Source organism: Sminthopsis crassicaudata, chromosome 3 (genome assembly GCF_048593235.1).
Source record: "Sminthopsis crassicaudata isolate SCR6 chromosome 3, ASM4859323v1, whole genome shotgun sequence".
Lineage (NCBI taxonomy): Eukaryota > Metazoa > Chordata > Mammalia > Dasyuromorphia > Dasyuridae > Sminthopsis > Sminthopsis crassicaudata.
In genome coordinates this window covers 599,372,863-599,396,925 of record NC_133619.1, presented here as the reverse complement: position 1 = coordinate 599,396,925, position 24,063 = coordinate 599,372,863, and the positions used below count along the sequence as shown (strand labels likewise).

The following is a 24,063-nucleotide window of genomic DNA, read 5'->3' as shown; positions in this document are numbered from 1 at the left end:
CCTCTCATTGTGGATGAAACTCTTCTTTCTCCTGGATTTTGTTACCAAGGGGCTCTTCTTCCCTTTCCTCCTCTTCACTGGGTCCTGAAGACCACAGAGAGCAGTCAGCTATTGAAAGTGGCAGAAGATCCTTTAGGAGGAAGATAAGGTGACCACTGTCACCAGTGGGAGGGCTTTGGAGGCAATAGGTGGGGTAGAAACAAAAGGTTGAAGCTCATTTATCCCAGCCCTTTCATAGTGGGTAAAGCCCTTCCTTCTCCTGGATTTTGGTACCATGGGGCTTTATCTCTCCTTTCCCCATTTCACTGGGTCCTGAAGGCTACAGAGAGCAGTCAGCTATTGAAAGTGGCAGAAGATCCTCTGGGAGGAAGATAAGGTGACCACTGTCACCAATGGGAGGACTTTGGAGGCAATAGATGGGATGATCAGTCCAATTCAAACCAACAAGTATCCATTGAACACATGGCCTTTATAAGGCACTATGCCAATTATCAGGAATACAAAGACAAAAAAAAATAAACATTCCCTGCCCTCAGGGAGCTTACTTTCTACTAGTGGGTGATGATGGAGAGGATATAGCCCACAAAAAGACTCAGGCTATTTTATGTAGAGAAATAGGGTCATAGGAATAGAAATTTAGAACTGAAAAGGACTCTAGAAGTCACTAAAGAAAAGCCCTTCATCATCATCATTATCATTATCATTATCATTATCATTATCATTATCATTATCATTATTTTGTGGGGCAATTTGGGTTGAATTGCCAAGGATCATACAGCTAGTAAGTATTCAGTATCTGAGGCATATTTGAATTCAGGTCCTCCTGACTTCAGAACCGGTGTTCTATCCACTGCATCATCTATGTCAGTAAGTAAACTGTCACTAAAACTAAGTCACTAAGTAGAGTGACTTGCTCAAGATCACACAGCTATTAAATGCTTGAGGTGAGATTCAAAGTTAGATATTCCTGACTCCTACCATGATGAGATATCTGGATCGGTACTGCACAGTCCCGAAGATGCCCAGGATGACTGCCATGATGTGAAGGAAGTTGGCCAGGATGGGAGCCCACTGGTAACCCAGGAAGTCAAAGACCTGTCGCTCCAGGGCTGCTACCTGAGGGCAGAAAAAGAAAGAAAAGGCTGAGGATCCAATTATCCCTCCTGAGTCTCCTAGTAGAAAAGAAATGCAAGTTACTCAGTCTGACATTAAAGGCTCTCCAGAATCTGGCACCCACTGAGTTACCCAGAGATTTCTGGGCTACTAAAAAGTGCTCTTAGCTATTTCTGGCACCCTACATTTTATCTGTTCTTTGTCCTCACCTCCAGGACCGCCAATCCCTTCACAGTTTAATTACACTTTCCTGTGGGTTTTCCTGCTGCTGCTCTCTCTTGGCTCCTATCTTACCTAAGCTCCCTCGGTTTCCTTTGCTGATTTTTCATTCCTGTTTGCCCTCTAACTGTTCATGTCCCATAAGTGTTTCTCCTGGGCCTACTTTTATCACTGTACTATCTCCCTTGGTGATCTAAATAGCTCCCGTGGATTTACTTATCATCTCTATGCAGATGATTCCCAGACCTGCACATGTAGCCCCAGTCTCTCTTAGGTACTGGATGTTCCAAAGTAGGTATCCCAGAGGCATTTCTCAAACTCGATTCCAAAACAGAACTCGTTATCTTCCCCTCCCCCTGGTCCCCACTCCATTCAAACACCCCCATCTTCCAAACTTTCCTATTACCAGAAAAGGTAAACCCTATCCTCCCAGTCTATTAGATTTATAAGCTCTGTGTTTTCATTGATTCTTTACACTCACTCCACTTATCCAATCAATTACCAAATCTTGTCCTTTCTACACTTAACAATATTTCTTGTAAATATACTTTTTTCTCCCCTCACACATCTCACACCCTGGTTTAGTCTCTCATTACTACTTTTCATCAAGTAGTCTTGCCTCAACTATTACTATACTAATTTCTATACTTTCTAACTCGAGGCTATACACTCTTTCCACTCAGCTGTCAAAGTGATTTTTACTAAAATTAGGTAGATCCATATATATTTTTTTCCTTCCATGTAACCTTCACTCAATAAACTCCAGTGGCTCTCTATTATCTCCAGAATCAAATAAAAAACTTCAATTTGGCATTGAAGGCTTTTTACAACTTGGTCCCATCCTGCCTTAACTTAACTCACACTTAACTTTCTTCCACATACACTATGGACCAGTAATAGTAGTGTTTTCCTACTTGATTTTTCTCGCACTGTACACTACATGTCACATCTCCAAGTTTTTGCCTCACTGGTGTCCTATGTCTGGAATGCTCCTCCTCAATCTTACCTCTTGACTTACCAGTCCCTTTAGTCACTTAAACCTTTCTGTCTTGGGTGACTTCTATTTCCTTTATATCTTTTCTGTATCTATTTATTTACATGTTGCCCCCTCCCAAATTAAAATGTAAGTTCCTTGAGGATAGGAAATAGTATTTTTTTTTCCAATAGTATTTTATTCTTCAAAGATATGTAAAGATAATTTTCAACATTTACTTTTGTAAAACTTAAATGTTTAAATTTTTTCCCTCCCTCCATTATCTCCCCTTTTCCCAAGACAACAAGCAATCTGATGTAGGTTAAATATGTGCAATCCTTTAAAATGTATTTCCATATTTGTCATATTGTACAGGAAAAATCATGCCAAAGGGAAAAAACACAAGAAAGAAAAAACAAGCAATAAAAAGGCGAAAATACTATGCTTTGATCCACATTCAATGTCCATGTTTCTCTTACTGGATATGATTGGCTTTGGTTTTGGATTTGGTTTTTTCTATTTTGCTTTTCTTGATACCCTTAGCACTTAGCACAGTGCCTGATATATATAATGTTATTGTTGTTGAGTCATGGTGGACTCTTCCCCATGTAGGGTTTTCTTGTCTTTTCCTCTTCCAGCTCATTTTACAGATGAAGGATTTGCCCAGGGCCACACTACTACTAGGAAGTGTCTGACCAGGTCCAGTTGCCTAGCACATATCATGAATGCTTAACAAATACTTGTTGATTGATTTTTCTCTCACTTCCATGCCATATCTTCCTAACTAGAATTTACTTGTGGGTCTCAGAGACTGGGGATAAATTATGTTTATGAACCATCCACCTATTGCTGGGCCTGGCATCAAGGTGGAAAAAATAACTCATGCTGACGAAGCTGTAGAGAGGTCAAGAATTAACTCCTGGGAGTCAGGGACAGAGCCTGCTCCTGCCATCAGCCAATTTTCTGCCTCTATTTATTGATATGAAGAAAAATGCCACATGGGCAGGAGGGCCAGAAGTCAAGGGTCAGGATAGAGTGGGTCCCAATCTATCATCCAAACTTCTTTTCTGCTCTCCCAAACTATCTCCCTTCTGCCCTTAGGATTATGAATCTTAGAGTTATCTAAGCCACCCTCTTCACTTTACAGAGGAAGAAATTGAGTTTCTAAGAGCAGAAATGACAAACAAGGTCTTAGAGGCAGCAAATGGCAAGATTTGAACCCAAGTCCTTTGACTCCAGAGCCAGAGCTTTGGCTTCCCTTTTTTCCTTCTTCTCTTTCGCTGATTTTCCTCAGAGTAGAATGGGACAGAGATCTAAACCATGGACCTCAAGAATCTCAGATTTGGAAAGGGCCATTGAGTCCAAACCCTACCAGAACCAGAATCCACTTCTCCAGCAGCTCCTGTTTGAAGATCTGTAGGAAAGGAAGGCATACCTCTCCCAAAGGGGTCCACTCCTCTCCCAAAGGGGTCCGCTCCACCCTGAGTCATCTCTGCTTGTGAGGAAGCTTTCCCCTTAGAGTGAACGATTCCCAGCTGCTGTTCACAGCCCTCATTATGGGGACAAGAAGAATCCGATACTCTTTCTTTGACATGACAGCTCTTCAAATACGTCCCTTATTATGGATCCAGAAAGTTGGAAGGGACATCAGAAGTCAACTAGCCAACCTTAGCTTAACAGAGGAGGGAATCAAGGTCCCAGTAATTAGCAAAACTAGGAACTTAAACTTGGACCCTTGGGCTCCTTATTATGGCACCATATTCCCTGCTGGGATGTCCATCTAAGTTGGGGGAGCAATTACTGGAGCAGAAATAGGTCTCCTATAAAAGAAGGCACTTGAACATTATTTTGGAGGAAGAAGGCAGATGTAATTTTACAAATGGGATAATTGAGGCAGAGAAGTCAAGTTAGTCAATAAAGAGTGACTAAATGCCTATTAGGTGCCAGGCACTGGGCTAACTAAGGGATATAAAGGCAAAAGACGCCCTCTGATTTTAAGGAGTCCCAGGTCAAGTGACTTACTTAAGACCACATGGCTGGTAAATGTCTGAGGTAGGATTTATACTCAGGTTTTCTTAAGTTATATTCCAAGCACACTCTCCACTGCCCCAAGACAGACAAATGAGAGGATGGGAAAATACTTGGGAAAGTCCTGAGAAAAGCTATCTCAAGTCATTGTCATTGTCATTGCCGGGACCAGGTGCTGGTGGATCCTTCAGCTCCAGGACTCAATCAGGAAGAGGCCATCTGTGCTCCACCCCAGAGGTCAGGAGGAAGGTCAGCTTTACCTCAGTTCAGAGCCTCCTACTGCTCCAAGCCTCCACCTTTCTCCTTCTAAAGCAGGCTAGCCAAGAGACCTCCTTCTAGTGATCCTCTCCTGGACTGTCCCTTCACCCCATCTTCTTTAAAGATCCAAGCTAAACTGGCTCCCCCATTTCCTGATTATGTATTTGGTACCTTGGGGGCTGAGGGGAAGGGGTTGCCATGGGGACCTGTAGCTCTTCCCCCAATTTCCTCACCACCCCTAGGCAAGTCTGTTTCTTCCCGGAGGATGTTCTGTGTCTAGACACTCACCCAGAGGTTGGAGAAAAGGAGGTTGCTGAATAATGCAGGGACCCCTGGGAAGAGAGCTGGGGGAGGAAATGGGCCCATGGGCTGGGCCTAGGTTGCAGCCACTCAATCCTGGATCCAATACTAAGTTCCCACAGTCTCTCATGCCCACATTTCTGCCAACCAAGTTCAAAGGGCCAACTACTCAGTTTTCCTTGCTGCTTCTCACATGCCCTGATGACTTTTTGCTGACCCTACCTCTCTCCTACCTCCTGCTATATACCAGGAACCTGAGGAACTGTATCCTCATGGAATTATGGAGCGGATTATGTTAGGTTCTGCCAGGCAGCTAGCCTTCCTCTCCAGCCAGGTGTATTCACATAGCTACCTTTGCCTATGGACTATAAGCTGCCCATATCCTGCCTGTGGTCGGTGCCTTAACAGGAAATATACCAGAAGCTCCTTGCCAGACCTTAATAATAGCTAATAAAAGAAGTATTTGGTATATGGTTTCCAAATCCCTTACATCACAATGTAGGTGCTATTTGTCTTTCCATTTTAGAGTTACCTGAGGTTCAGAAAGGTTAAGTACCTTGCCTGGAATGCAACAACTATTAAGTTTCTAAGGCAGGATTTGAATCCAAGTCTTCCTGACTATCCAGTTTTCTCTGAGAAGTCATCAATGTCAAGTAGATCAATAAGCACTTATTAAATACCTACTTTGTACACTTTGCAGATTCCTGCCTCTGCTTTGTTCTAACTTTTAGTAAGAATATATAGGCTCCTGTTCTCTCTCTCTCCCTCTCTCTCTCTCTCTCTCTCTCTCTCTCTCTCTCTCTCTCTCTCTCTCTCTCTCTCTCTCTTAGAGACATTGAGAAAAATAGAACTATTGAGAAAGAGAGAGTGATTGGGAAAAAGAAAGATCAAGAAAAGGAGTGAGAGACATTAAGAGAGTAAAGAGAGAAGAGAAAGAAAGGAGAGGGGAGAGAGTGATTTGAGAAAGAGAGATATTGAGAGTGATTGATAGAGACAGAGTGATTGAGGAAAAGAGAGAGATTGAGAAAAAGAAAGTGATTGAGAAAGAGAGAGATTGAAAGAGACTGAGAAAAAAGAGATTGAGAGAATGAAAAAGATTGAGAGAGTGTTTAAGGAAAGGAAAGAGAGAGATTGAGAGTGTGATTGGGAAAAAGAGAGATTGAAAGCGTGAGAAAAAGACAGAGATTGAGAAAGAATAAGAAAGATTGAGAGAGTGATTGAGAAAAGGAGAAATTGCAAGAGAGTGAGAGAGATTGAGAGTAAAGAGAGAAAGACAGGAAAATAAGAGGGGGTGGGAGGGAATTTGAGAGAGAAAGAGAGTTATTTCAGACTCTTATTTCTCCATCACTTTTCATAGCCAGTAAATTGTCATCCTGTTTTGAATTCCTCTCCACTCTTAATTCCCATTACTTCCATCCTCATACAAGTGATCATTACTACCTGCCTGGACAATGTTCATTGTCTCCTGACAGGTCTTCCTGTCCTGATCCTTCCTTTATAAACTGTCTGACTCATCTTCCTTGTGTACGCATTTGGATATGTCATTCTCTCCTCAAAGGATTCATTGTCTCCCTGTCTATGGGATAAAAAAAAAAAGTAAAACTGAAAGAATCAGTTTTTAGATACAGTTCCCCAATCGAATATGTATTTGAAAAATTATTTTGTCTACAACCCAGCCAACCTAATCTGAAGACCTCCAGGAAAGAGAATTTCATTACCTCCCGAAGTAACCCATTCCCCTTGACGACCACTCTTGTTGTTAGAAGGTTTTTCTGGACATCAAGCTTCAGTTGGACTCTGTGTAATCTACATGCTCTTTGCTCTTAATTCCATTCCCTTGGACTAAAAAGACAAAATTTAGCTCCTTTTCCACCCGATGGCCCTTCAGATTCTTAAAGGCAGCCATCATGACCTCAATATGATGGACACAAAGTTGGGTCTTGACTTGAATTCAAATCCAATCAGACAGAGTTATATGCCCGTAAGATATTTAATTTCTGCCAGTCTCAGTTTGCTCAACTGTAAAATCAGGTTAATAATAGCACCTTCCTCAACAGAGTTACTGTGAGGATCAAATGAGATAAAAATTGTAAAGTCTTTAGCACATAGTAGGTACTTAATAAATGTTTGCTTCCTTCTCTCCTGCAGGCTAACCAATGCCAGTTCCTTCAACTGATACTCATATAATATGAACTTCTCCATCCTCCTGTCCGTCCTCTATGCACTATCAATGTCTTTCTTAAAGGAGTACCAATACAATAATCTTCCTAACTTTTGGAAGCTGCATCCCCTTTAAATTTTTTTTCATTATCCTAATCTTGAAATACACAAATTAACACCAGCATTACCATAGGCAAAAAAAAGGACTGCAAATGAAACTATGAATATCCATTAAAACCATTTGCCCTTGGTGGTGGTGGGGGGCATATAATAAATGCAACATGTACTACTTGTCTATGTCCCCCTTTGAACCTCCTGCTGTTCACTTCTGTGGGGTTTTTTATGTGCTTCAGTGACTCTTCTCTTTCTCTTTTTTTATAAACATCATTATCACTCTTTCCCCTCTCAACCCTCCCCCCCCCAACACTTTCCTCCAATCCAAAAAGCTCCCCCAAGACAAAAAAGCCAAAACATCACTCCCTGGTGACAAATAAAGTCAAGCAAAACAAATCCACCCAATGGCCATGTCTGAATATTTATCTTTCATCCAGCATCTTGAGTCTATCAGTTCTCTGTCTGGTGGTGGAAAGCATGCAGCTATCTATGTGAGCTCATATAAATCTCTCTCTCTCTCTTTCTCTCTCTCTCTCTCTCTCTCTCTCTCTCTCTCTCTCTCTCTCTCTCTCTCTCTCTCTCTCTCTCTCTCTCTCTCTCTCTCTCTCTCTCTCTCTCTCTCTCTCTCTCTCTCTCTCTCTCTCTCTCTCTCTCTTTGTTTCTCTCCTCTATAAATCCTGCTTCAGATACTTCCTTGCTGTGTGATGCTAGGCAATGACTTAAACTGTCTGCCTCATTTTCCTCAACTATTTTAAAAAAAGGATGGTAAGGAGATAATAATAGTAACTCATAGAACTGTCTTGAAGATCACATGATATAATATTTATAAATGACATAATATTTATATTTACTATTATAAATATCCAAATAAATTGTAAAGGACATATGAAGAAAAATGCTATCTTCATCTAGAAAAGGAACTGATAACTAGAAGAATGTATGGAATAATTTTACATCTATATCTATTTGTTTCTAAAGATTGCCATTTCTCGGACAGAGACCTTTTTTCAGAGGTGAAAAAAGAAAAAAAAAGAAATGTACATGATAACTTTATTATATATTTAAAAGGAATAGTAAGTTGTATATAAAATACTTGCAGTTTTATGTGCAATCATCTTTTTATTACATTATGTTATGGAAAATTATAAATGTGAAAAAGTATTTGATACAGTGTTTAATACACAATATGTGCTTAATAAATGTTTATTCCCTTTCCTTCTTTGAATGGAGGTAAAATAATACTCTTTGTTTTCCACAGGGGAGGTTGTTGTGAAAATAAAATGAGTTTCTACAAAACCATAAAATTCACAAATAAATGCTGCTATTATAATTATCACCTAAGATCACACTAGCCAATTTTTTGGGCTCATAACATGCTGTTGAGTCATTGAATATGTGTGTAGTCCATTAAAATCTTGTGGTCTTTTTTTTTCTCAGAGAAATAGTCTAATCATGTGTATCCCATCTTGTAGTTGGTGAAACTGATTTTTTGAACCCAACATAAACTTTACATTTATCTCTATTAAATTTCATCTTAAATGGAATTTTATTAGATTTGATCCTAAGTTCTTCCTTGTCAAACTGTTTTTTGGATTACTCTCTTTTTGGGTTATGAGAAGAATAAGTTGAATAAGATAGAGCTCCTGCTTTGAGGCAGTTCACCAAGAATTGGGGATGGAGAGAAAGTAATACCCACACCCATATAGCTATAATGCACAATATTTCACAAATTCACAAGAAAGTTATAAACAAAATACTATGAGCAGTCTCAAGAACACCAACAAGAATATCAGGAAAAGCCTCTTAGAGAAGAAGACATTTGAATTAGACCTCCCTGTTGATGCAAGAATCCTTTCTCCAGGTAGATATAAAATGTTTTGTAATTTTTAATGTGCTGCATAAATGTTAAATATTGTTGTGTTAACTATTATAATTACACTGTGATTGTATGATATAGTGTGTAAAAATCAGAAGGTTTGAGTTCAAGCACCTGACATACAGGGACTAGGTGACCCTGTGCAAGATACTTAATCTTCAGGCAACCCTTTAAGATGACAAATTACAGAATTGGTCCTGCCTGGCACTAGAGGAAGGTATTTCCTCACCTGGAATTCCCTGTACCAATTAAAATCACACATCCACTCTAATTAATTATCATCTTATCATTTATTTATTTGTTTTGCTGAGACAATTGGAGTTAAGTGACTTGCCCAGAGTTATGCAAGTATTCAGTGTATGAGGCAAAATCTGAACTCAGGTCCTCCTGACTTCAGGGCTGGTCTCTATCTATTGCACTACCCAGCTTGCCCCCATCTTTAAAATTTTATTATGAAGCCTTCTAGAATTCTCTCCAGTTCACAAATAAGGATTGTCCTTGCCCTCAGACAGGGAAGTTGAGTTGGGGGGACTTAGAAGGGAAAAGGGTGACTACCAACCTCTGTTAAACACTTCTAATAGGAGTCATTTCCTTCCTCCTGGGACAGCCTCATTTTAAATTTGGACTGTTTGAATCATCAGAAAGCTCCCCTTTATATCCAGCCAAAAATCTGTCTCTTTGCAATTTCCCATCCCCACGCCTCATTGCTCTTAGCCCTCCTGTCCAGAAGCACAAAGAATGAGTCTATTCTTTAATATTACTCTCTCTAACACCATCCCTCCTCTCTGCCCCACCCTCCTGTGCCAGTCTTCCACCTAACTGCAGCCAGAAACCTTGCTCTTCACATCCCTTGATGCTAGGACAGGAAGCTCTTCCAGAGGGCTCAGCTCTACTTCTTCCTAGAAATCCCAGAGGAGATCTGGAGAGCAGCTGGTTATTATCTCCCGTGTAATTACCCTTCAAAGACCAGGACTGGAGTGTTTAGAGAATAGGGACCAGGATTGCCTTAGAGGGAATGACCCCAGCTCTCCTCAAGGAAGGGGCTCTCCCCCAGTTGACTGGTCTCCATGGTAACACATCTTTCCCCTTCCCCAAAGCTGCCCCCCCCCAAAGACTCATGGGGTTATTCCTTGGATTAGAAGCTTGAACCCACCCCTCCATTCTGCCCCAGTTAAGGCCCATTATGTGTTCAGTTATTGGAAAAAGACTTTGGGAGGCCGGACTCATACCGAAAAGGGTGATGGACTCAGAACGCAGACTGAGAAAAAAATTCTTTTTTGGACATGGACAATAAGGAAATTCGTTTTGCTTGGCTAGGCATATTTGTTTCAAGGGTTTTATTTTTCTTTCTTTTCTAATGTGTATGTGGGGGTGGAGCAGTGGGAAAGAGAGAAATAATTTTTGTTCATTAAAAAAAACAAAAAACAAATAAAAACAAAACAAAACAAAAAATCCAAAGGACTTCTGACTCAAAAAAGAAGCCAGAGCCGTCTGTGTTCATTAATACTTCACCAACATATTATTGACATAAATCCTGGGTCCATAGCCCCAGGCTGTCATCTTCCCCATGCCCCACTCCCCACCTCCTTACCCCTTATTGTACTGACAAAGAGAATAAACCTCCCTTCAGCCTCATGGCAGCTACAATTGGCTGGTAGCCTATGTCCTGGAAGCTTGGCCTCCCCCTCCCCATTTTTAGGCAGAATCTGGGCTGGACATTTCCTTTGGCCTGGGGGCCCCTCTACTTTCCCCTCCCCCTGTCCCTTGCTGACCAATCACTGACCCTCAGCATTCTATGTCTGGAAGCACCTTCCCCTTTCTCTCTTAGGAGCTGTCAAGCAACCTGAAAATTACTCGTGTTTTTCTTCCCGTGAAATAGGAAATGTGAACTCCAAGAATCAGAGAGCAGCACTATTTATCAATTCATTTGATTTTTTTTTTTTTTTTGGTGGGGAGAGAGCTAATTATTATTTTCTTGGGTAATTGCTTCTATGGGGAGAATGAGAGCATTGAATGAGGAATGGTGGGGGAGAATGTGTCTAAGTCTTTCCGGTTTGGACTTTCTTTGTTCTATGATTCTAAGATCTGATCCAGATGTTTGCTGGGATTTATTTCTCACTTCTCCTGTCCCACCCACTCCTACAAAAAGAATCCCTAGCTTCAGGCACTCTCTCCTCCACTGGGCTTTTTCTAATCTTTCAGGTGCTAGAGTTCTAGTTCTCCTGTAATTATTTAATATTCAGTTATTTGTGTCCATTTGGATGTTTTATCTTCCCTGTAAGCTCTTTGAGGCAGGGGACTGACTATTTCTGTCCTAAACTCTCACCTGCCTACATCTGATACTTCCCTATGAAGAAGGGCAGTCGGGCTGAGTCACGATGGATGTGGAGAGAACCGCATAAAGGGACTTGGAAATCGATTTGAAGTGCCAAACAAAGGAGACTGGGTTTTATAGTTGAGGCAATAGGGAACCATTACAGATCCTTGAGTAGGAGAATGACATGATTTGATCGGTACTATAAGATTAACATTTTGTGAGGAGCAAGATGCTCTCAGAGAAACCTGGAAAGACGTATTTTATTTTATTTATTTATTTAAGTTAAATATGTACTCATTTTTTACATATTTCCAGATGAGTCATGTTGGGAGAGAAAAATCAGAACGAAAGGGAAAGACCATGAGGAAAAAAAATGGAAGGAAAAAAAGGTGAAAATAGTATGCTTCAATCTGCATTCATTCTCCATGGTTCTGTCTCTGGATGTGGATGGCATTTTCCATCCAAAGTTTATGATGATTTTATTTTATTTATTTTAATTTTTTAGGTGGAAAGACTTACATGAACTGATGCAAAGTGAAATGACCAGAACCAGGAGAACATTGTACATAGTAACAGCCATATTATATGATGATCTATTATATGATATGAATAACTTAAGGTATTCTCAGCAATACATGATCCAAGACAATTCTGTAGGGCTTATGAGGAAAGATGCTGTCCATCTCCAGAGAAAGAACTGATAGAGCCTGAATGCAGATTAAAGATAGGTTTTCTTTATTTTTTTGTGGGTTTTTGTTTATTTGTTTGGTTTTTGTCTATGTTTTCTTTCACAGAGTGACTTACATGGAAATATGTTTTGCCTGATTACTCATGTATAACAATGTCAAATTGCTTGCCTTCTCAACAGTGTGGGGGGGAGGTAGTGAGAGAATTTGGAACTCAAAATTGGGGGGGAAGGTAAAAATTGTTTTTACATGTAATAGGGAAAATACAATATTAAATAAGATTTTTAAAAGAATAACATTCTGGCAGTTGCCTAGAGGATAGATTGGAGAGAGGAGGGATTGGAGGATGGCAGAGTAACTAGTGAGGAGGCTCTTTCAATAATCTAGACATGGAGCCAAATAGTAGATCAAGTCCCAAGGAGTTCAAGTTAGGGTATCTGCAGGATAAGACCTGGAAGCTAATGCCATTTTTCGGACTTTGGAGGATCTCACTCTAGCTGTTGAAGTTTGAAGAAGGAGCAATCCAGAAAGAGAAACCTAAGCAGAGCCCAGTCTCTTGAGGGAGGGGCTGGCCACAGACAAAGGAGTATTTGGATAAATAAAATTGTGATTAATCAGGCACCTCCATTAAACACAATGAGCTTCGGCTTGTAATTAAGCCAAAAATTCGCAGTGGAAAGCACATTAGCGGAGTCGGCACTAAGGCATTGAAAATTAATTAAGATGTCATTAAAACCTTCTATACCCACTAAGACCGGAACTATCTAGGGATGTACTGGCCAACAGCCCAGGAGGAGATGGGAGAAGGGAGAACTAAACCCTGACTTGGGGAGCCTATTTTGCTATGGGCCAGGGGAACAACGGGAAGGAGAGGTGCTAGAGAAAGGATTTCCCAGAGTTAGGAGGATTACGGGATGCTAGATTTAGATTGAGAATTTGAAACCTGGGACAGTGGGGTAAGGGGACAGTGGTTTTTCATCAACTTCAAAAATATTTTATATTGTTTTTCTTCATATTCTGCATAATTTGTGTATTTAAAAACATGATTCTCAGAAGGGGTACAGAGGTTTCACTAGAGTGCCAATGAGGTACCTAATACAAATTGACTAGAGCTCAACAGGACCTTAGAAGTCATCTATCAACTTCTCCATTTTGCATATGAAGAAAATGAGATACAGACAGGTTAAATGACTTGCCAAGGATCACATAGCTTCTAAATGCCTGAGGCTGGACTTGAACCCAGGTGCCCTATTCCCCATCATGATGTATGAGCAAGACTTGTATTCTTCTTCCCCAGTCAGGGGTATCGATTTATTCCATATGCAGTTTTAGTCCTACTCATTCTGATCTAGAGTAGTGAACAGAGAAAGGCCTTGCCATTAAGTTCTTCTATGTCTATCTGGGACACTTTGGCTTCACGGCAAATTTGGGTCTCCATATCTCAAGTGGGCTCCTTGCGCTGTCCAGCAATCCTTCAGGTCCTTTCTAAGTTTATTCCCTCACATTTCCTATAGAGCTTGGCTATTCACAATAACCCTTCCCTCTCTTTCAGAGAGTCTCTGACCTTGTCTCTTATTTTCTGAAGAAGATGGAGACAGTATATCCATTCTCCAAAATCTCTCAGTGAATATATTGATCTGTTCTCAGAGGAGCTGTTCCTTTTCTCCTTGCTGCCAAAAATTCTCCACTTGTCGATCCAATCTCATTCCTTCCCATCTCTCTCAGAAGTAACCCTCCAGAGAGCATTCCCTCTCTCATCTTCAATACCTCCCCACCTACCTAGATCTTCCCTGCCCATAAACAAAACACAGGGCTCCTCTATCTTTAAAACAAAACCAAACGTCTTTCTACATCCGCAAATCTTTAATTGTTCCGACTCCTAGAGAATAGTCTATGCTCATTGTCTCCCAATTCTTCTTCTACTCCCCCTTCACTCCCTTGGATTTGTTTAACAAGTAGATCCCACCAGCTGAGATCAAGGCTTCTGGACCTCACAACAGGAAAACCCAAACAGAGGCAATTTCTCTGTCTGTCTTGGCTGTTCTCAGCAGACTTCCAGACAGCTCTGGTATATGGGAGAGAGCACTGATGTGAGAACATCCAGGGTGGGGGAGAGATATTTCACTGGCTTGTGCTAAGTAAAGCATGTAGCAGTTTGGGGAGCAGAAAGTGACCTTCATGGAGCCCCACGCAATGGCTGGATTATGCCGTACAAGCCAATCAGTCTTTAACATTGCTGGAAAGAGGCAGGAACAAAGTAATTCACCTAATGTTTCCCCTCTCAGGGTTATGGGCCCTGAATCTTCTTGTATATAGCTGTCCTTAATTTCGAGTGTCACTATGGATGGCTCAGAACTTCTAGTTATGTCTGAACACTAAGTCCCTAAGGTTTGTAGAAGAGGCTCCTGAATTCCATGTAGCTGGGAGTCTTGAGAAGATGCTGACAGGCATCCTCTGGGCCCAACTTAGGTAGCCCCATCTATCCATGCTAATGAAGCTACCTTCTTTCTGGACAAGCAGTTTCAAGCTCTCCAAAAAGTGATATATTGGAGTGGCAGTTTTTCACATCAAATCCTGACAGAGTCCAAAGGAGCTGTCAGGGAGACACATTCAATTATAGCTAGGATGCTCAACCTGGAGTCCATGGTTAGATGTCAGGTGATCTGTGAATCTGGATGGGAAAGAAATTACATCTTTTATTTTCACTAACCTCTGACTGAAATTTGGCATTCCATTCAATGATGAATGTAAGCAACAAGCCATTATTTTAAGAAGGGATCCAGAAGTTGTCCAAAGAGTTCAGGACACAAAGAAGGTTAAGAACCCTGAAATTATAGTCTTTTGCCTTGCTGGAACCAATGGAGATCTCAGCTTGCTAAATAGCATGATGGGAGGAAGAAGGAAACAAATCAAAAGTCTCTTTGAAATCTTTGAGAAAACCTTACACATTGCCCAAAAGAAGGCTGTTAAGCCCCAAGGGGAATACAACCAAGACTCCTTTGTTCTGTGGAGAATGCCCTGTTACAGACTAGTAAACTGCTTGCACTAGGTCAGAGCTGCTCCTCTCCAGTTTGCCCCCAGGACAAGGGTCTAGAGAAAGTGTTCATTTGTGTGTATGTGTTCCAGATATCTTGTCCTTCTTGGGCTATCAGATGAGGTCCCTTCTCAAAAAAAGGCTCTTTTTTTCTTTCTTTCTTTCTTTCTTTTTTTTTTTTTTTTTTTAAAGATTACAAAGGGTACCCATTAAATTGAAACAAAGATGCATTTTCCCCATTCAATTTTATAGACTCCTTGAAATCTTCAAAGGATCCCAGGCTAAGAACTTCAGCCAGCCTTTTGAAGAGTGGCTTATTCCTCATTCATCTGAGCCTGCTGCCACAGCTCCATTCATTGTCTCTGGAGCCCCTTCTGCCACAGCTCCACTGTCTCTGGAGCCCCTTTTGCCACAGCTCTATTGTCTCTGAAGCCCCTTTTGCCACAGCTCTATTGTCTCTGGAGCCCCTTCTGACACAGCTCCATTGTCTCTGGAGCCCCCTTCTGCCACAGCTCCACTGTCTCTGGAGCCCCTTCTGCCACAGCTCCATTGTCTCTGGAGCCCCCTTCTGCCACAGCTCCACTGTCTCTGGAGCCCCCTTCTGCCACAGCTCCATTGTCTCTGGAGCCCCTTCTGCCACAGCTCCACTGTCTCTGGAGCCCCCTTCTGCCACAGCTCCATTGTCTCTGGAGCCCCCTTCTGCCACAGCTCCACTGTCTCTGGAGCCCCTTCTGCCACAGCTCCATTGTCTCTGGAGCCCCCTTCTGCCACAGCTCCACTGTCTCTGGAGCCCCCTTCTGCCACAGCTCCATTGTCTCTGGAGCCCCTTCTGCCACAGCTCCACTGTCTCTGGAGCCCCTTTTGCCACAGCTCCATTATCTCTGGAGCCCCTTTTGCCACAGCTCTATTGTCTCTGGAGCCCCTTCTGCCACAGCTCCACTGTCTCTGGAGCCCCTTCTGCCACAGCTCCACTGTCTCTGGAGCCCCTTCTGCCACAGCTCCATTGTCTCTGGAGCCCCTTCTGCCACAGCTCCATTGTCTCTGGAGCCCCCTTCTGCCACAGCTCCACTGTCTCTGGAGCCCCTTCTTCCACAGCTCCATTGTCTCTGGAGCCCCTTCTGCCACAGCTCCATTGTCTCTGGAGCCCCTTCTTCCACAGCTCCATTGTCTCTGGAGCCCCTTCTGCCACAGCTCCATTCTTCTGCCACAGCTCCATTGTCTCTAGAGCCCCTTCTGCCACAGCTCCATTGTCTCTGGAGCCCCTTCTTCCACAGCTCCATTGTCTCTGGAGCCCCTTCTGCCACAGCTCCATTGTCTCTGGAGCCCCTTCTTCCACAGCTCCATTGTCTCTGGAGCCCCTTCTGCCACAGCTCCATTCTTCTGCCACAGCTCCATTGTCTCTGGAGCCCCTTCTGCCACAGCTCCATTGTCTCTAGAGCCCCTTCTGCCACAGCTCCATTGTCTCTGGAGCCCCTTCTTCCACAGCTCCATTGTCTCTGGAGCCCCTTCTGCCACAGCTCCATTCTTCTGCCACAGCTCCATTGTCTCTGGAGCCCCTTCTGCCACAGCTCCATTGTCTCTAGAGCCCCCTTCTGCCACAGCTCCATTGTCTCTGGAGCCCCTTCTGCCACAGCTCCATTGTCTCTGGAGCCCCTTCTGCCACAGCTCCATTGTCTCTGGAGCCCCTTCTTCCACAGCTCCATTGTCTCTGGAGCCCCTTCTGCCACAGCTCCATTCTTCTGCCACAGCTCCATTGTCTCTAGAGCCCCTTCTGCCACAGCTCCATTGTCTCTGGAGCCCCTTCTGCCACAGCTCCATTCTTCTGCCACAGCTCCATTGTCTCTGGAGCCCCTTCTGCCACAGCTCCATTGTCTCTGGAGCCCCTTCTGCCACAGCTCCATTGTCTCTGGAGCCCCCTTCTGCCACAGCTCTATTGTCTCTGGAGCCCCTTCTGCCACAGCTCCACTGTCTCTAGAGCCCTTTCTGCCACATCTCCATTCATTGTGTCTGGACCCTCTTCTGCCACAGTAGCCTCCTTGTCTCAACCATCACCATTGTCCGAAAGACCCTCTGTTTGAATCCTCTAACAATACTGTTCTGACTCATCCCAGGCAGGACCTGGAGTTGCAGGTGAATTCTCAATCAACAATTAAGTGCTTACTGTTTCCCAGCACATGGTGGTAAGTGCTGATGATACAAAGAAAAGAATTTTTTTTAAAAGTCCTGCCCTCCAGAAATTAGATATGGATCCACACTTAACACCATATACCAAGATAAGATCAAAATGGGTCCATGATTTAGGCATAAAGAGGGAGATAATAAATAGATTAGAGGAACAGAGGATAATCTACCTCTCAGACTTGTGGAGGAGGAAGGAATTTATGACCAGAGGAGAACTAGAGATCATTATTGATCACAAAATAGAAGATTTTGATTACATCAGACTAAAAAGTTTCTGTACAAATAATACTAATGCAAACAAGATTAGAAGGGAAGTAACAAATTGGGAAAATATTTTTAAAAACAAAAGTTCTGACAAAGGTCTCATTTCCAAAATATATAGAGAACTGACCATAATTTATAAGAAACCGAACCATTCTCCAATTGATAAATGGTCAAAGGATATGAACAGACAATTCTCAGAGGAAGAAATTGAAACTATATCCACTCACATGAAAGAGTGTTCCAAATCACTACTGATCAGAGAAATGCAAATTAAGACCACTCTGAGATACCACTACACACCTGTCAGATTGGCTAAGATGACAGGAACAAATAATGATAAATGTTGGAGGGGATGTGGGGAAATTGGGACACTAATACATTGCTGGTGGAGTTGTGAAAGAATCCAGCCATTCTGGAGAGCAATCTGGAATTATGCCCAAAAAGTTATCAAACTGTGCATACCCTTTGACCCAGCAGCGCTACTACTGGGATTATATCCCAAAGAAATACTAAAGAGCGGAAAGAAACATATATGTGCCAAAATGTTTGTGGCAGCTCTTTTTGTTGTAGCTAGAAACTGGAAGATGAATGGATGTCCATCAGTTGGAGAATGGTTGGGTAAATTGTGGTATATGAAGGTTATGGAATATTACTGCTCTGTAAGAAATGACCAGCAGGAGGAATACAGAGAGGCTTGGAGAGACTTAAATCAACTGATGCTGAGTGAAATGAGCAGAACCAGAAGATCACTGTATACTTCAACAACAATACTGTATGAGGATGTATTCTGATGGAAGTGGATATCTTCAACATAAAGAAGATCCAACTCACTTCCAGTTGATCAATGATGGACAGAAATAACTATACCCAGAGAAGGAACACTGGGAAGCGAATGTAAATTGTTAGCACTAATATCTGTCTGCCCAGGTTGCATGTACCTTCGGATTCTAATGTTTATTGTGCAACAAGAAAATGATATTCGCACACATGTATTGTACTTAGACTATATTGTAACACATGTAAAATGTATGGTATTGCCTGTCGTCGGGGGGAGGGAATAGAGGGAGGGGGGGCAATTTGGAAAAATGAATACAAGGGATAATATTATAAAATATATATATAATAATAAAAAAAAATTAAAAAAAAAATAAATAAAGTCCTGCCCTCAAGGAGTTTACATTTTCATAGTAACCACCACATAAACCAGAATGTCAAGTGGGGTTGGTTCTGAAGCATATGTGGGACCCCCTTGGACCCTCTAATGAGGCAGCCTGGGCTCCATTAGGAGTAGAGATTACTCAGCTTCCTTTTGTTTTTAGTTCTTCCCAAAAGGCCATGAGCAAATACAGCTTCTGCTTATCTAGGCCCTCTGGGCTTGGGCTCTGACCCCAATTAACCTCTCTGCCCCTTGTTCCCAGATGACTCATCTGCCTGTCCATATGGAACCCTACTTTCTTTTGTACTGAGCTTTCTGAATCCCTTTCCTATATATCCCACTCCTCTGGATACCAGCTCTTAATGTGAATAATAGCATTCAATTTGTACTTTAGCATTTGTGAAACAATTTACATATGTTATTTTATTTAAACCTCACAACACCCCTGGGAGGTAGGGGCCATGTGCCATTTCCCCCATCTTACAGTTAAGGAAACAAAGGCAGATAGAGCCATAACTAGTAAGGATTTGAATTCAAGTCTTCCTAACCAGGTCCAGCATTACATCCATTACGCCACCTGGTCAAGTCAATTCCATTCCACAAGTGCTTGCTGAGTATCGGATATGTGTCAGGGCTTGTGTTAGGTACTAGACCTAGAAAGAGTAGAAATAGTCCTTTACTTCAAGGAATTTTGAGGCTAGTGGGTGGAAATAATCTGTACAAAAGTCTAGATATGTGAAAATCTCCGATGCAGCCCCAAAAGCGGACACAAGATTGCCAGGTTTTGGCTCTCCCGGACTGCCCAATTTCATTTATGCCACAATGCAGGGCTGACAGTGATATATAAACACTCCTTAAGCTCACACCTCCCCAACAGCTAGGACTTGGCTCTGGACCCAGCCAGGTCTGGAGAAGATAAACCACGGCTACCCTAGCAGGATGTGACAGGCTGGGCAGATGGCCCACAGTGTGAGAAGACCTGGCTTGGGAAAAAATTAGCTGAGGGACCCCCAGAAATGCTCCTAAGTGGAGGAGGCCCAGAAGGGCTGCTGAGACCAGCGGCATGGAGTCCCTGAAGGGAAAAGCTACAAAGAGCCAGAAACAGCTGGTCAGGTTCAGGACCGGGTGAATGAGCCAGGATGATAATCCTGGGGCTGACAGCCCTTGAGAGAGAGACAGAGAGAGAGGAGGGAGGTTGCTGGAAATGGGAAGCTAGTGAGAGAGAGGACTTCAAAGGGCTTGGGATGGACTTGGAGAAAGGGGAAAGATGGAGAGGAGACCACATTGGCAGCAAGAGCAGTTGTTAGATCTGAGGATTAGTCATTCATGCATTCAGCAAACATGACAGGCCACCAGCCCATGGGCAGCAGAAGTGAATACAACACATCCCCTTTTGTCAAGGAGCTTATAACATGGTAATAGAAGGGAAGATACAGAATAGTGGAGTGGGTCGTTTCACTTAAGTGAAGGCTGGAGAATTATTCATCCAGTATGCTGTGTAGGGCTAAGTAGCAGCCAGATCTAAAATCAGGAAGACTAGTTTTCCTGAATTAAAATCTGGTCTCAGACAGCTGAGTCATTCTGGACAAATCATGTAGCCCTGTGTGCCTCAGTTTCCTTGTTTGTAAAATGAGCTGAAGAAGGAAATGGCGAACTACTCCAAGTAACTTGCCAAGAAAACCCCAAATGGGATCACCAAGAATTTGACCCAACTAAAAAATGTTATATAAGGTGATCCTTTTCTTCTCAGATTCCAAATGGAAAACAAACAAACTTGACAATATACGGCAGAAGGTGAGAGTGCTTGGAAGGACCTATTGGTCCAAAGAAGGATCTGCTCCCTTCTGGCTAGGGACATTATGGAAAGCTTCATGAAGGAGGCAGCTTTGTCACTTACAGAAGGGGTAGATATGGCATGGCAAGGGCACTGTAATTGGCAGACTTCCTGGAGGAAGTAGGATGTATATTCAGCAGTGAAGGAAGAAGATTAGAATTTAGATCTTTTGAAGAACAGAAGAGGGATTTCTAACAATTAGGAATGTAGAAGATAAATTCAATTGAATGCAATCCAACATGCATTTAATAAATGCCTACGATATGCCAGGAACAAAAATGCTAAGAGACAGAGACTAAGCCAGAAAACTAAGCCGGAAACTAAACAGTTCTTCCTCTCAAGGAGTTTTCATTCTACTGGAACCTGAGTCTCAGTCAAGAGCTTAGAACAGATACAAGTGATACAAGGACAAATGTGAAATCACTTTCATCTGGGGGAAATCAAGGAAGGCTTCGTGAAAGGGGTGAATCCAGAGCTGAGACTTCAAAGCAGAGAAAGATTTTGACAGAAGGTGAAGGGGAAAGGAGTGCATCCCAAGTTTGGGAAATGGCCTATTTGAATGTGAGGAAGTCAAAGAGAAGAATGTAAGGGTGGGCAATCAGGGACGAAGTGACTGCCCCATTGGGCTAATTTGTCAAATAGTGTGGCTTGAAAGGGAATGGCGGCTTAGATTGAAGAGGGCTCTGAATGCCAGTCAGTGTAGAGTTGATCTTGGAGGCAGAAACAATAGAAATTGGAAGCTACTCAAGCTTTTCAGTCCATCGTGACAAGGTCAGACTTAATTTTAGCTGTTGTGTGAAAGGTAGATAAAGATCAGAGTTTATAATAACCCTTTTGTGTGTCTGAGTTGAATTTGAACTCAGATCTTTCAGAGTGATGGCCACAGCACTAGCCACAGTGCCACTTAGCCATCAAGTGGAAGAATAATTATTATCCGTCCTATTTTACAAATGAGGCAACATTGATTCAGGATAGGGGAGATAAATGATTATTGAGTCAACTGAAAATAATACCAGATGTTTCTGGAGAAGGACATTTGTCTTTGTATCCACAGTTCCTTCTAGGAGCTTAATATCTGTTTGTGGATTGACTGCCTACACTTTCTCATTTTAATCTCCCAAGGATTCTATAAGATTAGTCAAGCAAGTCATTTAAGGGACAGAGTATTGGGCTTCAGAAAGACCCGAGTTCAAATTCTACCTTAGACATTTGCTAGTTGTGTGAATCTGGGGAGTTGTTTTAGCTTATGTGAGTCTCAGTTTCTTCATCTGTAAAATGGAAGGATTGAACTCAATGGTCTCTAAGGTCCCTCCCAACTCTAAAGCCAAAGATAATAACAGTAATTGATATTTATCACTATCCTTTTGCAGAATGATTTCCATACATTATCTCTATTGAAACAATAACTCTTTGTTGTGACACAAGTATCTACCTAGAAGCAACTAGGTGGCAGAGAACCTGGATTCAGGAAGACCTGAGTTCAAGTCCAACCTCAAACGCTGGCTATGTGACCCTGAGCAAATCACTCACTGCCTGCCTCAGTTTCCTCATCTGTAAAATGGGGATGATAATAGCATCTACATCCCAGGATCAAATGAGAAACTACTTGTAAAGCATTTAGCACAGTGTCTGGCATATAGTAGGCACTTAACAAATTTTTGTTTCTTTGTGATTCTTCATGATCCTTTTTGGGATTTTCTTAACAAAGATGCTGGAGTGGTTTGCCATTTCGTTCTCCAGCACATTTTACAGATGAGGAAACTAAGGCAAACAGGGTTAAGTGATTTGCCCAGAGTTACATATAGTAAGTATATGAGGTCAGATTTAAATTTATGAAGACAAATCTTCTCAATCCCAAGCCCAGTGTACACACTCCGGCACCACCTAGCTGTCCTTCTTTTTACTGGCATCCTCATTTTACAGGACCGACATGAGCAAGCTGTGAACATCTGACAAATAAGAAATAATGGAGGAAGCTCAGAGTCACAGATGTCACCAATCAGACATGTGAACAACAAAGATGATGAGTTGGGTTAGATGTTGCCATTGGAGTTCCTCCAGTAACATCTTCTCAATGTCAAGCTGCAGTGTAGACATGGCAGAAGACCCTCTTAAGGCGGAAGCATGGAAAGATATGGATGGGAGATGGTCTGGCCAGAGAAAGTGTGTAAGGGGATTATCAACATTGATCCAGTCACAGATTACTGCTGTATTTGACAAAGAAGGAAACTGAGGCTTTGAAGTTGAATTCACGAAGGCTGGTCCACATAGCTAGTAAGTGTCAGAGGCAAAGACTGAAACCCAGATTCAGTGTTCTATCCACTATTCCTGAGCTGGACAGGACCTCATTGATCACTTAATCCAAACAGAAGGGGAAATTAAGCGTCTGAGAATGAAATTGACCTGTGTCAAGACCCCATGGTGGATTAGGCTGCAGAAATGCACCTTGAGCCCAGGTCCCTAGCCCATCCCTCGGTGGCTGCGACTGACTGTGGCAGATCTTTGTCTGAGCAGGGTCCTCGGGAGGGGCTGGTCCTGAAGTGAGAGAGGGGGTTGGGGTATCCCTTTGGACAGGATTAAATGGCAGACAATTTCCATGCTAATGCATGCAGTTCCCTTCTTTGGTTCAGATCTGCGTGGAGCAGCTTTAATTCCTCTCAGATCCTGAATAGTGACTCAGAGTTAAAGGGGCAGTTAATATAATCCGTTGGAGAGGGGGGAAAAATCCAATTTACTGACTTATTTAGTGGCACCTTTTGTAATTGATTCTCTCAGGAAAGAAATACCGATTAAAGCCAATCTCATCACCACGGCAACCATGGGCCTCCCTTCTCCAGGGGCTCAGAGAAAGCATAAAGTACCAAAAAGACCTGGAGACAAGTCTGCCTGGTAACAGCAGGCTGGGGGAGGCAGGCAGTGGACCCTGAACCCAGCTCTCTTCCTGTGGCCTGACTGCTATGACTACTTCATCTCAACTACAAGTGTTTATTTCAATAGCATCCATTAAGTGTCTACCACATACCAGGGATTGTATTAGGTGTCAGGGATACAAATCAATCAATCAATGAGCAACTATTAAGCACCTATATGTTCCAGGCACTGTGCTAGGTGCTGGGTATACATGTTAACCAAATAACAAGCATTTATTAAACCCCTACTCTATGCCCTCTCCTTGAGAAGACTAGCAATTTGATATAGATTATATATATGCAGTGATGCAAAACATTTCCATATTAATCAGGTTGCAAATGAAAATGCAAAAAAAAACAAAGAATTTTTTTTTTGGGGGGGCTGGGGCAATTGGAGTTAAGTGACTTGCCCAAGGTCATACAGCTAGGAAGCTTTAAGTGTCTGAGGTCACATTTGAACTCAGGTCCTCCTGACTCTAGGGCTGGTATTCTAGCTGCCCCTCAAGAAGAATTTTTAAAAAGTTTTAAAAAAGTATGTCTTGGGAAAACTAGATAGTCCATTGGCCAAGGAGGCAGGAGTGATCTGAGTTCAAATCTGGCCTCAGACACTTAATATTTACTATCTATAGTAAATGTAATAT

At 42.3% G+C, this 24,063-nt stretch overlaps 1 protein-coding gene across 2 annotated transcripts in view; it reads right to left on the bottom strand.

Annotated features, from left to right (window-relative positions):
- Positions 1–24,063, bottom strand: part of NKAIN1 (sodium/potassium transporting ATPase interacting 1) — a 117,908-nt gene that overhangs the window by 13,356 nt on the left and 80,489 nt on the right. For both annotated transcript variants that reach the window (XM_074305534.1, XM_074305533.1), the window contains exon 2: positions 979–1,116. In XM_074305534.1, coding sequence (XP_074161635.1) covers positions 979–1,116 — 138 coding nt within the window. The remainder of the gene's footprint in view (positions 1–978; positions 1,117–24,063) is intronic.